The sequence below is a fragment of the Lepisosteus oculatus genome, chromosome 3 (assembly GCF_040954835.1).
Source record: "Lepisosteus oculatus isolate fLepOcu1 chromosome 3, fLepOcu1.hap2, whole genome shotgun sequence".
Lineage (NCBI taxonomy): Eukaryota > Metazoa > Chordata > Actinopteri > Semionotiformes > Lepisosteidae > Lepisosteus > Lepisosteus oculatus.
Genome location: NC_090698.1, coordinates 64,567,799 through 64,586,725, shown reverse-complemented (window position 1 = coordinate 64,586,725; position 18,927 = coordinate 64,567,799). Strand labels below are relative to the sequence as shown.

General features: G+C 35.6%; 1 protein-coding gene across 3 annotated transcripts; it reads left to right on the top strand.

Moving 5' to 3' along the window:
* Positions 1-43: 43 nt before the first annotated feature.
* Positions 44-16,005, top strand: rnf170 (ring finger protein 170). 3 transcript variants are annotated; one of them, XM_006626642.3, is made up of 7 exons: positions 44-129; positions 4,975-5,135; positions 8,512-8,587; positions 9,452-9,560; positions 13,139-13,212; positions 14,135-14,266; positions 15,309-16,005. In XM_006626642.3, exons 2-7 carry the CDS (start codon positions 4,999-5,001, stop codon positions 15,576-15,578), a joined length of 798 nt encoding a protein of 265 aa, XP_006626705.2. In that variant the 5' UTR covers positions 44-129; positions 4,975-4,998; the 3' UTR covers positions 15,579-16,005. The 3 variants fall into 3 exon arrangements, with proteins under 3 accessions (XP_006626705.2, XP_015216620.2, XP_015216609.2); XM_015361134.2 differs by having other exon boundaries at positions 8,509-8,587; positions 14,165-14,266; XM_015361123.2 differs by having other exon boundaries at positions 8,509-8,587.
* Positions 16,006-18,927: the final 2,922 nt, after the last annotated feature.

Genomic DNA, 18,927 nt, shown 5'->3' with positions numbered 1-18,927 from the left:
AAAAAAATACTATTACTCTGGCAGTATCAGAGACAGCCTACACAGGGTCTGTGACACGGAAAAGCCCTCTGCGTGAGTGCATCTAAAACTCATGCGGAAGTCTTAACACCAATGGATAACACGAAGCAGGTAAAGAGAACAAGATTATTGCTGTGCAGGATAGGTAACATGGAAAGCGTTTGCAATGTCAGCACTTTGTGTAAATTACAGATTAAACACGTCATTCGTTTTAAAGCGAAAATAACCGTGCTGGAAAATGTTGCAAAGCTCGAATTCGTTCATTAAAAAATTAAGAATGAAAGCTTGACGACGTTAAGAAATCGTTTCCACATTTACGTGACAGCATCTTACAATTGCTCTGACGTCTTCGAGTAGGTAGTTATACAGTCGCTAATGTGAGATAAATGTGTTATCAAAAAGTATCGAACTTAATTTGTAACACTTCACTTTCAGTATTTAATGCATAAAGTATGTGGTATGCATTGTATGGCTTGATGTAACAGCTGTAGAGATGTCGATGGTGTTGATACCCTATTGCTTTTTTAGGTGTTGTCAAACCCTGTCCTAGAGGACTTTGGGTCCTCTTTTAATTAATTGCCTTGATTGCAGCAGTTGAACAGATTTTCGAAATTCTTCAAGTGCTGTAGAATTTAGCAGCCTTAAAAACCTGCATCTGCCCCCCTCCTGCATGTAATGATTAAATGCATATTTTTTGTTTAAAAGACGGATTGACAAGTATGATTTAGGAAACAACATTCATGGGGTCTCAACATATACATCTGCAGCAGTGAAAGTGCAAACTCACATCCGTACATCCACTGATGATCAAAATTATGGAGATGCCCTTTTATTCATGTTTTATATTAAGAAAATGAATACACTTTGTTTTATACAGCATTGTTCATAAAACACTTAAAGTATTATAAAATACAAATTTCGAAGAATCAGGACAAATATATACATATATAATAGGTCATACAATCATGAAGTCTTTGTGAATACCGCATTAAATACAGTAGCGACTATTAAAATGAGATTAGAAAACCTTAATAGTAGACTGTACTTTAATGAAATAGGACAGATTTTCAAAACGTAACTAATTGAGACAAGAAAGAAAAAGATTGGCTGTATGTCAGATGTTCTTTCTTTAAAACATAGTGTGTTACCATAGCTCTGAGAAAGAAAGTGTCAATTCATGACAATACATTTATACTTACCTATCCCAAGGAAGAGTATTTTGAGACATAGATTGAAGGAAGGAAGGTTAGTGTTTTGTGTTGTAGAATAAAAAGCACAATAAACAGATAGAGAAAGTGTTGTGTCCGATGTTTGTGTGAAGAAAATTAGCCAAGACAGAAAAAGGTCATTTGAAAAAGCAGAAAAGCTGATTATTTTGTAGAAGACCTTGATGAGCAGATGAATCGAAAGGCTGTATGAATCGTTTGTAAACAAACGAAAAGTGAAGGATGTCTTGGAAATGTGTGCTCCTTTCGGCCAAACATTTGGAGTGACAATTTGATTGTTTTAGTTGGCCAGTAAATGCCAGTAAAATCTGTAGGGAGACAAGCAGTCACAGCGCAGTCCAGTGAAGGTTTGAGATGGGTTTAATTGTAACAAAAATGGCCACTTCCACAGAACACTACAGGAAACACACACAAGGTGTATTACCACAGTACCCCAATTTACAACAGCATTACAGAGGTTTTTATCGTCTCAGTTCAGCCATGTTATGACCATGAATGGGGGTTTAATAATAATAATAATAATAATAACAAATTACACTTATATAGCGCTTTTCTGGACAATCCACTCAAAGCGCTTTACAGGTAATGGGGACTCCCCTCCACCACCACCAATGTGCAGCATCCACCTGGTATGCTGCCATAGTATGCCAGAATGCTCACCACACACCAGCTGTCAGTGTTGAGGAGAGCAGAGTAATGAAGTCAATTCATAGATGGGGATTATTAGGAGGCCATGATTGGTAAGGGGCATTGGGAATTTTGGCTTGGACACCGGGGTTACACCCCTACTCTTTTCAAGAAATGCCCTGGGATTTTTAATGACCACAGAGAGTCAGGACCTCGGTTTTACATGTTATCTGAAGGACGGCGCCTGTTTACGGTATAGTTTCCCCTTCACTATACTGGGGCGTTAGGACCCACATGGACCGCAGGGTGCACACCCCCTGCTGGCCCCATTAACACCTCTTCCAGCAGGAACCTTAGTTTTTCCCAGGAGGTCTCCTATCCAGGTACTGACCAGGCTCACACCTGCTTAGGTTCAGTGGGTTGCCAGTTGTGAGTTGCAGAGTGATATGGCTGCTGGCGTTTTAAGTCTTTAAGTCTCCTGATGGTCCCATGGCTGTTCTTGATGATGTTGTCCCACCTTTCAGTTATTTCTGTTGTGTCACATACAACAGCAGATGTCTGTTCTAAAAGTCTCTAAAGCCAGGTCAGGAGACCAGGTCAATGACCCCAGACCAGAGCCAGATATCTACAAATCTCAGGTGTATCTTCAGTTGAATTAATATCAACCTTCTCCAAAGAAAATGCATTTCATCTGTCTGTGTGTATATACAGTATATTAACAATTTTGGGGGCATGATGGCTCAGTAATTGGCAGCGCTGGGGCCCTGGTTCAGTTCCAGACCTGGGGTGCTGTCTGCATGGAGTCTGTATGTTCTCAGGGGTTCTCTGCTTTCCTCCCACAGCCCAAAGACATGCTGGTACAGTAGGTCAATTATCTTTTGCAACAGTTGTGCCATCTGTGTGTGCTCTGTGATGGATTGTCCCATCCTGGGTGTATCTCACCTTGTGCTCAGTGCTTCACAGGATAGGCACTGATTTGGATAAGTGGTTATTGAAAGTGATATGCTTAAGGATTTTTTGTCTAAACTATATTTCAGTTAACTTTTTAAGCTACGCTTTCTTAACTTTAAACCTCCACGTAGACTGCTATAATGTATTTGTATGCACTAAGCTGTTAACTGTTAGTGAAATGCTAGCAAATGTCTGAAAGTGGCCATGGTCTGCAATTAAGTAGTTCACATAGATACAGTATCTGTGATTAATCTCTGATATCTGTGATAATACATATTTTTCCTTGTGTAAAAATCGTTCTCCCTTGCTTGTTAAATACAGTGAAATAATAGGGTTTCCTTTACTAAAAAAAAATGATTTTTTTCACTTGGGTGCACTAATGGGAGCCATGTCTCTAAGTACCTTAACCAAAACAAACTTCTTGTCTACGGAAGAGTAAGTGATGCATGGTCCATTTAGTCAGGGGAAACTGGCTTTCTTAATCCCAAAAGTCTGTCTGCAGTTTTTTTCAAAAGTTAATGCAGCTGTTGACATGACTTAAGTTCCAAGTGTTGATTTGCTTTGCCAAGCCAATAAAGAGCTGCTGTTACCATCTGTGTGTTTAAATTGCTGGTTTAAAAGTGGAACTTTGTCACTTGAAGATAAAATGGATTTTATTCAAAGATGATCTGAAAGCCTGTGGTTGTTATTGTTTACTTTTCTAATAGTGTTCTGTAGTGATATTTTGACAAGAGAAGTTAGGTTGACATATACAGTATTCTGTCAAACAGGGCTTCCCAAGTCAAAGTCAAAGTGACAAAACAATAAATAAAAAATGTTTCACAGGCTATAACCTGATTACTATAATTTGTGATACAGCAAATCTTTATCAGTGTGATCTCAATTTGGGGTCATTTAAAAATGTAGGAAGTTGTTTTCAACTACACAGCAATTTAGGCCATTAATGGTCTCCGGATTGATCAAATACATCCTTGACATTTTTTTTTCTGCTGCTCAAAGTTAGGATCTAGTTGCCAGAGAATATGTTGTAGCAGAGGAAGAGGAAAATCATTTTTAAATGTACCGCAAAGGCAACACCACAGCAGATACTCTGAGAAGTTCCAATTCTGTAGGAATTTCAAGTACACTATTTTCCCGATGCTGCTATGCTGGGTGATGGCCAAAACTTGATGATTTGTGACAGTTTCTCCACAGTCCCGGTCAAAGCTATTGTGGGTCAGGTCTGCTCATTAACTTGTTCATCTAAAGGCAGAAGGAGGTAATGGAGACCATTAGTCTGCATCCCGTTTGGCCTGAGGTATTACTCTAGACTGAAGAGAAGATACTATATTCTCACAAACTCCAACATTTCTAATTCTCACTATTCTTGTGGGAATTTCCCAGTCTTCTGTCATCTGTCTTTGCATCTGTACCTGTCTAAATTGAGAGAACTTATCTAAGCTCGTTTTTTTTAGCAGTCTTTTCCTGACATATATCTATCTATATTGAAAACAAAGCCTCCACAGTCATACAATGATCAGTATGTACACAAGACAGACCATGCAATATGTATTCACGTACACAAGGCCATCTTTTGTTGAACGCAATAAATTAAAACATCATCACTTAACGTAATGTCACTTTTTAGAGTGAAATAACACTACAAGAGAACTACTACAATTGTTCTAGCATAGCTTTTGGATTGTGCATAATTAAATCTGGGAAGTTTACATAAAGACTTTCAGGAAGTGCTTAACGTAATCATTACAAGCTTTAAATATACCTTAAACTGGAATTTTCTAAAATAATCTGTATCTTGTGTGTTTACTGAGGGGACTATTGTAGTGATAATTGATTTATAGATTTATCATATAAATAATGACCAACACAGTGTAATATCTTTAATAGTCTCAAGTTTAGTATCAAAAACCATATATTTGTTGCTCCTGGATAACCACATCTCTCATTATTGTATATTGAATATTGAATTTGTTCTGATCACAGTGTGAAATTAATGGTCTTTGGCAAGTTTTTGTATTTTGGGATAGGTTCATAAAGAAATCACCTTACAAAACACTCACATGTGGATATTTGAAGCACAACCTAACCTGTGCATGAAACGGTTTAATACATTTTTACATATAACATTGTGTTTTCTTTTCTCATTTCCTAGAAAAGCACGTTAGTATAGGGTGGAATGGAAGAAATCCAGTGGGCTACTGGGAACTCCAGACAGGATGACGACTCTCTTATAGAAGGCATCAGCAACCAGGTTCTTGCAGCAGTTGTCCTCAGCTTTACATTTCTGGGTGGACTTGCAACTTTGCTGTACAGGTAAGGATTGCAATAGATGTCATTCATATCGGAGATTCCGAGATTTCTGGAATGTATTCTGTGACTGTACAGTAATATTTTTCCTGCAATGCTTACTACTGTTCAACCACTAACATGTTCCATTCCACACACTGTGTGCTTGATGCTAATACATTCTGTCTGAATGAGCCCTGATACTTAAACGAGACTAAAGGCACTGTGAAGCAAATGCCTTCAACCATTTCTGTGAGGTGAACAAGAACCACAAGGCGATTTGCTTGGTGTATTGCTGAACATGTTCTCCGATAAGATCACACTGGACAAGTAAGGACATTTTCATTAGTCAGCACCCACACTGTGGGAATATAGGCGGCAGCACGTCTGGAGAAAAAGGATGTGAGCCGTGAGAAAAGACTGAGGGATGGACATTGAGCAAAGAAAGAAAAAGCTTAACAGTTTGGCAACGTTCTCATAGAGCAAGGGTAATGGGGTTGATAAAGTCACTGTGTGCTGTCAAAAGTACAGGATCCACAATGCTGTTTTAGCATGATTGTGTGTGGAATATTTTGGATTTTTATCAATTTAAATTGATTTCAAGGTGGGTTTGTGTCCTCCTGCAAGAGCTTCCATAGAGAAATGAATAAGAATAATATGCACAGAAAATTGAAGGTTCTGAGCACTATTTAAATTGATAGATTTTTATAAACCCTTGCTAGTTTCTCATCTGTTACCTTGATGACTGTTCCTCCAAATAAATAATTAATTAAAATTGTGTAATGATTATTGAGAGTAACAAAGATAATACTCATAATTATATCTTTTAAAATTTTCCTTGTACTAAATGTGGTTCAGTCATAGTAAAATGTATTCTGACCCAATATAAATCTGTTGGAACTCATCAATGTAATACTTAAATAAATCTTATTAAAAATTATATCTAGAAAGATAATGGATATATTTTAATAAAAATACAAGCAATGCTCTTGAGTCAAATATTATATTAAGATAAATCAACATATCTTAATTACCAACATGGCAGTGATTAATATTATATTTATATGCTGTCATGTATTATTGCAAAATGGATTTTAGTGTCTTGTAATATACATAAATTGTTTTTAAAACATACACTGTACATTGTGTTTTTGTATTGTTACAGAATAGGGCAGGAAATAAAGTGTTACTCCAGGTGTGTGATCTTTTATTCTGCGGCAAAGCTCTAACATAATTAAACCGGTCCAAACTCAGGCAAGTCTTAAAAATACTTATTAACAACAAGACCACTATGCAATGGTTACAGAGAGTTATATATATGCACAGTTACAAAGATTGATTTAAAAAATCAGAAACAGTAGTTTCCATTTTTAATATGCAAGTAGTATTGTTAATTCTAAAAGTAAATATTACCCTTACTGCATATATCTATTAAGAAATTAAAGGTAGTTTATTATATTTAAAAATTAAGGTTTAATTGATGAGAAAACAATTTTAATTAGAGTTGACGGGTGAATAAACAAAGGATTGTTACAGCATTGTTGCGTCTTTGCTAAGGTCTCAATTGTATTTGGTTTCCTGGAGTCTAGTAATTTAGAAAAGTGGTTGGAACTATTTTGTATTGTATTTTGTATTGCTTTGAAAATTCAGTTGTTTCCATCTGTTTAGGGACATTGTCAGGTTAGAATCAGCAATTGTAATTTACTGGCCTATGAGTTTATGGAATTGTAGTTTTGTTTTGTCGTCGGATTTAAGGAAATCCTGACTACAGCAGATATCTCCAAATCCTGCATTGTGAAAGAAAGTCCCAGTCGCATCATACTTCCCTTTTCATTTGCTGGAAAAACAGTTCTCTTACTTTGGATGAAAAATAATTTTAAAAAAGCTTGTGGTGAATCCAAAATTAATGAATTTTTGCACATTTTAAACCACTTGTCTTAAGGCATTCTCACAGTAGAACCAGTTCATTATTTAAATAATTTCTCAGCCTAGTCATATAAAATAATTCCAGAATCTTCATCTTCTTCAGATCCTCCAGCTATTGATTGTGGTGTATTTTCTCAAAAAAATCTTATTCAGGCACTTAGAAATAATCTTCTTGGCTTTCCACTTCTGTAGAAAGTTTGAGTTGTATTATGCCTTCTAAGTATTTGATCTTTTGAGCTGACAGTGTCTATTTCTGTGACAAATTATTTCACTCTACTTTGTACCTACAGTATTTACTTTTTCTAAAGTTCCACAACGTATAACTTAGAATTCCGTTGTCTTGTATAATTTCTTCCCTTTGTTGTTTGCTGCTATTTTAATAGTCTGTAAATATATCTCTGTTTTGTTGGGAAACAATTACAAAACATTGGTTTGTTTAGAAATGTATTCCTATTGGAAATTAAGTAATTTAGAAGGTCTTTGTCAAGTCATAAGAAGTTTGTATGAATAGTTTCCCTTTACCAGAATATAGATTAACTATAAAGTAGTCAAGTAGAAGACCATACTTGCTTGGAGGAAAAAGTAATGGACATACTGTAAAACATGCAGAGGTTAGTCTCAATTGTTTTCACAAAGCTGCTTTTAGTCACAAGATCTTTTTTTGTTAAAATGGTGTATTATACTTTTGTACAGTAAAGTGATTGAGGAATGTACAGTACACTAAGCATTTGGTTTTGAGTTTTCCTCATTTGATGTGTATCTGGTAGTACAGTATATATGGGCATTTTTTATCATGTGCATGTAAACAGTATATGAACTTTGCTGTAACATGCTGTAAAAACAGTGTCAGTATTGATTATTTAGTGGTTGTTTGGGAGTGTTCTATGACAAATACACATGCAATTTTATTAAAGAATTATGTTGCACTGATCCTGGTGATTCTTGTTTCTGGCATATCAGAGTACTTAGTATACTACAGGTAATTTGATTTTCAGTCATTCATTTAATATTTACACTGACAAATACATATGCCTTCAAATTAATCATGACTCATTGCCATTGGCAAATGTCAATATTCTTGCCTTTGTGACACTTTCTTACTGTATTTGAATGATTTGGTGTTCTATTGACTTTTTGCGTGTGCAGAGGATTTACAACCAAAGTTTTATACTACTTTTAATTTAAAGTTATTTTGTGCCACTACTTATGCCCGCTTGGAGAATTTGAACACAAAAGGTGCTATTTTTCTAAAATGGTACACTATAAAAGCACAGCAGTACCCAGAAATAAAAGGTGATGTTGTGTGCTTTTGCCACATATTCATCTTTTAATCTCAAATCCGAATTGCTTGAGTATACAGACAAAATAGCCATTTTGACTTTGTGTCCCAGTACTTGTGAAGCATGCTGTATGAAAACAGAAGATTTGTAAGCTGTATTTGTTCATATATGTCTGACGCAACCTTCTTTTTTAGCAGGACTGAGCAACAAAACATCCATCCTGAGAACCAGGAACGTGTGAGAGCCATTAGACAGCAACTTCAGTCAGAGCAGGTACAGAACCTTCACAACATGTATTCACAGAGACAAGCGCTTCTCTCTGGAGGACAGACTCCAGTCAGAGCTACACATGAGACATTTGTTTCGTGTCAGAGTGACTTGTAATGGAAACAAGTCTAAAACTGCTGAAAGAATCTGATGGTTTTTGCCTTAGAGAACTGACATAACTGTCTTGCCTACAGTTTTTTCTTGAATATACAATTTATTTGAAGGGTGTGCAAGATTTATTAAAGTATTTAAAATTATTTTGTATTACTTTTGTTTTCAAATAAGGAACAATTTTAAAAAATGTGGGTCTGTGAAGTCGCTCGTTTTGAATGCAGATTAAGTTGTATTCTCCAGGCTGTGGTGGACTATTGGCTAAAAAGATTGGTTTGCTGTGAATGATCCAGCATTTTAGAATGCTCTGTCTTTTAGAAGAGAGCACGTATGGCCTTGTATCGCAGTAATGCAAAATTTATTGTGAATTGGATATTTCAATAATATAAAAAATGATTCACAAGATAATGTTTTAACTAGGGTTTTAAAAATGGTTGTCTGTCAATTCCAAATTATTTTCTGTCTCTGTAAATTTATGATGGCTTTAATCTATATGACTCTGCCTTTGGAGATGCTTTTAAAAATCAAAATTCTACATGAAGAATAATCTTTTTTGTTTCAGATGTAAAAAAGGTTTTCTTATAAGCTAACCAATCACAGCTCTGTGTTACAATTCTTCATCTTGTTTGTTTTTTTCCTAAATGCTATTCTATACAGTTTTAACGAATTTGCCTTTTTCATATTTTGTCAACAAATGTTGCCAGTTGTTTTTTGTCAAATGCCACAAGCCCCTTCCGTTACCGTGTAATGTCTTTTTAGGATGCTGGTGCAGAGTCCCGGCACCAATTCTACACCGACATGTCCTGTCCAGTATGTTTACAGCAGGCCTCTCTGCCTGTTGAAACCAATTGTGGTCATCTCTTCTGTGGTGAGTATGGTTATGAAATGTTGAAATAAAATACTTTCTACACAGTTTCTGAAGTCTAAGAGTTTGTTGTTGTTTTTTAAGCAGTCTTAAACCGTGGATGTACATTTGACGTGGCCTTTTAATAAATGTGGCAAGGGTGTGTGGTCTTTGGAAAAACTGTACTAGCCATAGCTTGCCACTAGAGGCCGCCAAATGGAATCTCAAACATTAATGGACATTCTTACTTGGGCTGAATCTGGGTTGTTTTATATATTAAGTGTCAGAGGAAAGAAGTTGTGTACGTCTTACTCTTAAATTGCCCACCTGGGGATGAATTAAGTATTTTGACCTGTATTAAATACTCTGGAAAAATAGTCTGGGAAGGAATGATGAAGGAGATCTTGCAATAGTTTGTTGTGCAGCAGTATGAGCATTTTTTAGCAGTGAAGGGGTGGTGGGAACCTCCCTTTCTAAAGATACTTTGTATTATTTGTTGTTTTTTTTTTCTTTAAGAAGAAGTTTGGATAAATTATGGAATGGCGGATGGTCCAATTAACCATCACCAAATGAACTATGGATCGAAACACAAACCTGGTGTAGAGAAAAAAAGAAAGGGAAAAGAAAAAACAAACAAACAAACAAACAAACCCCAACCTAGGGCCATGACACCAGTGTGTTCTGATTAAATGACAAGCGGTACAGAAAAACAGAGGCTAGCAGTTTTTTCTTCTTTGCAGACATCTTTCTGACTTTATAAATGCAGTACATTTATCTGACTGTTAGAAAATTGACAAGCCAAAAGCTCTACTCTTGCATTTTAAGAACAGATTCTTACATGTATGACACAAACCTAGTCTTCCACATTGAGGAGCTGTCACTAGTATGAAAATAAATATAAACTCATGATGTTGGAAAATTCCAAATAAAAAAGAACTGCTTTAGAAAAAAGAAAAAAAAATCAAAAGGTAATCAGTGGTATCACGTGAACCTTTTGTAATCAAAGTCTGGTAAGAAAAGATTAAACATCTTTCATCATTAGGGAAAGATGCACATTTATTCTGGGCGGAATATAGTGGAAAAATATGCTTTCTTCAGGATCTGAATATCACCCCTGCTTTTATTGTACTCAGTACAGTAGCTTATTATAAAGCACAAATATTGGCAAGTTTTAATTTTATATTTTGTTCAGCTGTCTACTGGAATAAAACATAGGTTTTGAAATCTGCATTCGTCTCATCTTGTCCTGATTGCTGCTGCAATTTTATAGATCTAAATCACAAAGCAAATTTTTCTAGGATACAGTCGTACATGCCTTAGCAATCTACGGGATTAACTTGAATAATTTTCTTACTCTAATGTACTGACCATGCAAGGCTCCTGTTTTCTGTGAATTTATAAAGATATTCATATGACACCTTGTTCCAAACTAACATGCATTCAGAAAAATTATTGAGCCATAAACCTCAAAGCACAAATGTTATATCATTTAGAGTGGTACAGCAGTCATTCTGCTGGAATAGATCCTAGAATCTATAGTTGAAATAGTCAATTCCAGCATGTGACTCCCCCCCAGATCGGACACTGGTCCATCACAGGGATACTGGTCGTCATTTCCTCAAACTGGGTGGACTGGAGCTACTTGGTTAAAATGCAGGTTCCTCACTCAAGGTACAACAGCAGTGTCTGCAGCAGGGATTTAAACCCACAACCTGTTAATTATGAGACCAGAAGTTTACCACTACTTACCATTACTCCTGTATATTAGGTGTTTCATCTCCTAAATAAAGAAATAGACAATGTTCACATGTATTACCAGGTACAGGGCCATTAATATAAGTTTTAAAATAGTTTGTAGAGGCTTATAGAACTATAATAGTTTGTTGAACTATAATGCAAGAGAAGCCTAAGGTATTATTACCTTTGATACTTGTGTCAAGTGAGGCCATGTAGTTATCCTTGCATACCATGTAGATTAAAGACAGTATTCAGTTTTACAGGGACACAGACATTACATTTGTAATAGATCAGTATGCAGCACAGCATTAAAAATAGAAAACCTAACCATGTAATTCTACCATATGTCCAAAGGAGGGCTGTCCTACACACTGCAGTGAGTTTCCTGCTCCTTTCAGTAGGCTGTTGCTATGTGTAGTGTTCTAGATATTGTACAGAAGATATTGTATTTTCATTTTTAAGGTCAGATAGACTTAAACACTGATTGACAGGACTCATCCTTTATTTATTGGTAAAAAAAAACAAAATGTGGGTAATTTTTTTTAATTCTGTATGCACAAGAAACATAATAAAATAATATAATATTTTATTTATACAATACATAATACTGTACATACATATCTATTTTTTGGTATTTTGTTGCAATTTAATAAATCTAAAATCTAAAATAGTAAAATCTAAATATATAACTAGAATCCTCTCAACCTACTGTCTACTGGCATCTTTTATTACTCTGGTGATCTACTGTTTTATTATAGATGGCAAATCTAAAATTGATTGACATGACATTTTCCATATAAAGAAATCATCACTTCGAATGAGTTATGTCCTTTAAGTCATTTAAATCAAAGTTAACATTTCTGTATGTTTAGAACAGTCATTATCCTAACAAATCTGTCTGTGGTAAAAAAGTATATAGAAACTTTAATTTGTTTTGTAAGAGATCTCCTTGATTATGTCCATATTATTTTTAAAATTAGAGCTGAAGTTCTCAGAAGTGTGACCTGAAGACCTGACACATCCCTATGCCTCAATCCAGTTTACTAGCATGACTAATTTAAAGGAAGTACACTGCAAACAATGAAATGGCAGTACAAAACCTCGATTTAGTATACTTTGTACCCTTTATCAGCCATTGTCTTACTGTGAGTCACGCTAAAAACATCCTTACTTTAGACAACTACGCTCTATCCACGTGTTGAAGGGGGTTAATTAATATGTTAAACCACCAAATTTAGCTCAGTGTTCTATTGAACCAATTAAAGCATTGTTTTTTTTAGTGTGGGAAGAAAAGATTTTTACAGCTGTCTTTATATTTTCATTAAATCAATTGAATTTAAATTTAGGAAAACTTTGGTGACCTGTGTCATTTTGAACATAAATGTAGGTCATAAATTAATTTATAGTTTAACAAGAGAGAAGGCCAGTAAAATTCTACTAAGCCCAGATAGAAGAGCATGATTATAGTTCTGTCATCTTAAGTTTAGTTTAAAGCTTACAAGGAATCAGGGCTCCGTCTGTTTTGTGAAGATAGAGAACTTGGAAAAAAATGTTTCTCACAATTTTAATTTTCGTATACAAATATGTGATATGAAGTTTTATATATAATTACATTATTTGAGCAATAATAATAATAAATTGTGTATATTAGTCTACTAACCAGAATGAATTATGGTATTGCTCGCCCAGTTCAGTTTTGAGCACTTAGAGCTCTGAAATCATTGCATAATGTTTTCAGTTCATATTATTGGAACTGGCTTGAAGGTCATAGAATAATTATTCTTTGATTTATCTTTTTAAAAGTATGCATATTCTATGATTCATGCTTACATAACTTTCTGATTGCTTTTCTTTCATCCTCCTAGGATCCTGCATCATTGCATACTGGAGGTATGGGTCATGGCTTGGGGCTATTCATTGTCCCATCTGTAGACAAATGGTAAGATTTGAAAAAAGACACGTGAACGTTTGAAACTTCATCAACAAAGGCTGTTCTCTAATGGTCTCTAATGGTCCAGGAACATGTGGAGAGGAACAGAGCTCATAGCTAGCACCTAGGCAGCACGAATGTTGGAAGGGTTAAAAGTTCTTAGGTTTATTAGGTTCATTTTGGTAATCAAAATATTTATAATGTTTAGTCACTGACATGGCAATCATTAAAGATTTTTTTGAAGGGTTACACGTGTGTCTATTTTTGTATTCTTTAAATAGGTGTATTGAACAAGTAACAACATAGATATGGAGAAATGGCATTGTAGGGTTATTATCATTACATTGTGTACAGTAACTGTAATTTTGGGGAAATATTTTTCTAAACAGCTGTATAATTAGGTGACTGGATTTACACTACAGATCATAAGTTCTAAGTAAGTTTTGATTCATGTTAAAAGTGCAAAGTACAGGTATGTAAATTATGATGAAATACAGAATATCAAATACTCATCAGGTCCAGGCACTATGCAAGCCAATTACAAAACCTTAACAATATTTACACACCTTATAGTCAAATCAGTCATTATACTGAATGTGTGTAATGGAGTGCTATTTCAGAATATAAGCAGTAGACAGCTGTCAGAATGAGAATGAACTGTAAATGAGAATAATACTTGTTTCCATAAATGAATAATAAATTAAAAAAATATATTTCATAACGTTTTAAATGTAAGAAGAAGAAAACCATATCTGCTCATACTGTTCAATCATACCAAACTAACGGGCCTGTTCTGGAAATTGTTCTAAGTGTTATACTGTTATAAATACTGTATATTTTTTTCATGCTATAAAGCAGGAAAACAGCTGAAGAGAAATGACAGCAAGCCATGCAGTGTCACTGATGCTGTGTCTCTCTGCTTTTGATTCAGGTAACTTTACTCTTCCCTTTGTTTCATGAGCATGATCTACCAGCGCAAACCCAAGAGGGGCAGCCCGAGGCAGGGCAAATACTTCAGGATGTCTATGACTATAACAGGAGGTTTTCTGGACAGCCCAGATCTGTGAGTACAGATGATTCTACCTTTCGTTCTCCCCGCTCTACAATAATGAATCATTGCAAAGGATTCACAACACAATTGCTTGCGCCATTTCTTGCCCCAGAGAAACAGCAAAATCACCATATAAGCGAATGATAATTTCAAAGAGCAAGCAGTGTTAGACAGTTATTCTTGGGAAATATTCTAGGGAATGCTTTTTTAAAAGGCGTCAAAATGTCAAATAACTCCCAAAACTTTTGACAGCTCTGTGCTGTTGTATTTTGTAAGATTTATAACCCCCCTTTTTGTTAACTTACTGAGAGAGCAATCCGCTGGTGTTAATATACTGTGGTGTATATGAAATCTCAAGCATTCATAAGTGCTGCAGAAAATAAAACAAACCTTTTCAGTGTTATCGGTGTGTATGTGAACTCTTCTACCAAACCAGTATCTTAAAGCCAAAATTGGTTTTATTTTAAGATGGATAGTACAATAATTCTAGCACATTTACTTATATATCATACATTTGTGAGAAAACTGAAAAGCTATCCTGGTTTAAATCATTGTGCATTGTTTTGGCCACCATAAATATGATACTGTATGTTGCCTCAGTCTTAATCAGATTAATTCCACATTTTAGAATAGTCGACAGTAGTCCCAACAATAGCATTGTACCAGTTGTGTTAGAAGTAAACATTTTCCTTTACCATCACATTTCAACTCTATGTGTCCCTTAAGACTGCAAGTTTGATAAAAAAATAATTTAGTGAAAAAAATGAATTATTCAGGAGAAATAAAAGCCCCCAATACCTGTTCAGTCAGTGTATAAGTCAGCGTATAGGATATTTATTAGATATGTCATGTCTCTAACAGAGTCAGCATGAAGATTGAACTTGAAATAAGAGCACGTAAAAAAGTTGTGGGGAGTGTTTATTTTGCCCATCATGCCAATATGTGAACGGAGTAGCCCCTTTCAGAGGCCAGATCCGTGGAAATGCATGGATTCCTTATTAACAGTCTGTTCTTGTCACACTGGCTTAAGCTCTAAAGATGTGTTCTGTTGTAGCTGATGGACCGTATCAGAGATGTTCCCACGCTTCTGCGTCATGCCTTCAGGGAGATGTTCTCCGTAGGAGGACTCTTCTGGATGTTCCGGATCCGGATCTTGCTCTGCCTGATCGGAGCTTTGACCTACCTTGCCTCTCCACTGGACTTCATTCCCGAGGCGCTCTTTGGAATCCTGGGATTCATGGATGACCTGTTTGTCATTCTGCTGCTCTTCATCTATATCTCCATCATGTACAGAGAAGTGGTGACGCAGAGACTGGTTGGGTGATGCCACCGTCCGCAAGACCTCTTCAGGTCGAGGAGATGTGTCAAACCAGAGTTACACATACAGTATGCTTCCTCTCCAAAATCAATTAAAAAAAAAAATCAGGCTGTTCTACCACTTGCTGCTTCATAAGCGTTCTTTTTAAACTAACGTACTAATGTAAATTTTTGCAGGCTAAAATTTTATCATCACTGCAATTTAAGCAGCCACAGTTAAAGTGAGACTGTTAGAGGAAACACAGGAGATTTCTTTCACCCAAATTTCAAAGTCTCTTCTTTGCTTGCAGTCTGTATTGATATAGACAGTTCAGTTTCACAGCAGTTAAAACTGCAATTGAACATTCCTCATGGCTACTTTCCCCCCTCCTTGCTCTTACATTGTAATTGCCAGTGAAGTTTTACGGGATAAAATAAAAAAAAATGGAACATGAGCAGCTCGTCTTTTTGTCACTGTACAGCCCTGTTGTGGCCATGGGTTTGCTGTATGCCGAAAACTTTTATCTCTCAGAAATCAGCCCCCAAACTCTTCGCAGGTCTGAAAAAAGATACAAGTCAAAAGAACAAACGCCTACATTTGGTGACCCTGAAGGCATCTTCTGAACACTTTGACAAATAGATACAAGTAAACCTGATACTTCAATCAGGATTATGCTCAGGCTTTTCCTCTTATATAGTACAGAATGTTTTGTTCTGTTCATACATATGGTTCAGTAGGCCTGAAGGATACAAAAACCTATTGTATCCTGTCTCTAATCTAAGACCCTTCAAATCACTTTATTGATGGTCTTCTTTCAGCAGAGGTGATAAAAATATATTAAATCTGTATACCTGCTTTACAAATTGAATTGATTAAAGTTTACATGCGGTATATTTGTGTAAATTTGCAATACGCATTGTAACTTAATACTTGGATGGGGATTTAATTTTTCTTCATAAGCCATTTGATGTGAATGTTTTTTCTTTGGTGGATACGCTAAAAGGATATTTTCCGCGAACCTACTGAATCACAACAACAAAACAAATCCACAGAGACTCTCCAAAGCAGCAAAAAAATAAAAAGGCTTTTTTTTTGTGGGATAATACAGAGTAAAGAGAATTTCAAAATGAGCTTCAGCTTCAATATGATGCAAGTTTTGTATTTGGTCTCTTATGAAAGTGAAGCTAAATGGTGGTACTGTTTGTTTTTGGTTTCTTTCTGAAAATGTGTTAAATGTCCACTACCTGGACAGACTACCTCTTCCCTACCCAGTTTATTGATATACTGTATGCTGGACAAATCATTTCAGAAGGGATTTGTACTGAGATTATCTGACAACGTTATTAGGCAAAATGCGTAATGGGACATGTATCAAACAGAGCATAATGACAGAAGGAACAGTGAAACACAAATCAATGTTGTCAATTAACAAACTTTGAGTTTTTTATTTGGAACAGTGCACATCATGCAGGCCCAGAAGGAAATGGCTATGTTACAGGATGCACAGTAATTGTATATATACGGTACATTACAATGACAATGGACTAGACCAGGGGTCAGCAACCTTCCAGAAGGAGCATGTCAAGAGTAAGCTCATGCACTTGTTTTTACGAATTTGCTTCATTTAATGTCAATAATAGCCCTAGTTATACTTTGATTAATAAACTATAATCAAATATAAAATGAATCAATTCATATGCCCTTGCTTTCCCTTGCTGAGCTCTTCAGTCTCAGGCTTGTTAGAAGATTTTCAAGAGTAAATTGTGTCAGAACATCCAGAGACGGCAATATGTGGAAGACGTCTGGGAGACCTTCAGCTGAAATGCATTGATAAAGGCTGAAGATTTATCTATATGTAGACTCTTCCTTGTGTAATGTCTGCGTTGTTCGATGTTTTTATTTCATTTGTTTAATTCTGTTTAACATGGATGATCTTTTCCTTACACAGACCTGATTGACGTTTTACATAAGAAAATAAGCAATTAAGGCCCGTCTAGCTTGTTTGGCTTTTAGTAAGTAATTGATCTAAGGATACTATCCTTCATGGGTGGCACAGTGGTGCTGGTTAGCGCTACCTTGCAATGCTGGGGCCCTGGGTTCAATTCCTGGGGTGCTATCTGTGTGGAGTTTGTATGTTCTCCCTATTCTTGCATGAGTTTCTGCTGGGTGCTCCAGGATCCTCCTACAATCCAGAGACATAAAGTACTGGTACAGTAGTTTAATTTGCTTTTGGAAATGTGAGAGTATGTACTGTACATGTGTCTGTGTGTGCCCTGAAATTGATTGGCTAACCATCCAAGATGTATATCGCCCCACACCCATTGCTTGCAGAGATTGCTCGTGAACCTGAATTGGATAATGGACTCGAAAATAGAAGAATGAAACTGATGTTAAGTTCATGTGCTATCTCTGAAAAATTGTATAGACTTCCACAGATGCAATAAGCTAACAAGAAGAAATTTGAATTTGTTGACAATGCAAAAGCATGAAACATTATGAACTAAACTGTTGAAAAATTACAATATTACAAGTCTAGTAATTTTAAAAATCAGAACTCTCTTCTTTAAAACGGCATTTCTCAAGGTCGTTTGATTGTTTTTTACCACCAGGTGGCAGTAGTGTACTTTCCAAAGGTGAAAATAAGCATACGCCAGTAAAGAGAGAAATATCTTGATTTCTATTTATTTTGCATAACCACAGCATACTACATTAGTAATGTGACATCTGATGGCAAAGTTTCATTATTAACTAAACATTGGTTCGGATTGCTGGTATAAATCATTAAATATGTGAGAATAAGGTTATTGGTACTTTATGGAACAAGACGATTGATTTTTTAGTTATTTAATAACTATTCTAACAAGAAGAGGACAACAGCTCAATTAGGCAAATATTGGATGCTGCTTTTCAATTCCGATTTTATGCCTATGTTGTCCTAAAAAGCATGGACTCATCTAATAAAGTTAGGATTATTATCAGATAAACATTTTTAAGCCTGCTTCAGCATAAAAAAAAATTGTGTTAATACTATATTAGTGCTTTTTAACAGTTCATATTACTCTTAAATTACATCTTTATACTGGAAAACTGTCTTCTACAACCCACTAGCCACTTGTTAGAGGTAAAGAAACACAGCAAGTTTGCTAGTACATTTTTATCTTCTAAGTTAAATGTATACCCTTATACAGATTTCCTCTGACAAGAATTTCCATTGTTTAAAATAAGCTTTGGACTCAAGCATGGGTCTATAGTTTCCAGTGGCATTTTTTGGTTAGTGGTTACTATCCTGTAGGTACATAGTAAGTTACCAATATTGTAGCTGGAAAGAAAAAAATACTGATACTGTACATTTACCATACATTCTTAACTTAATACT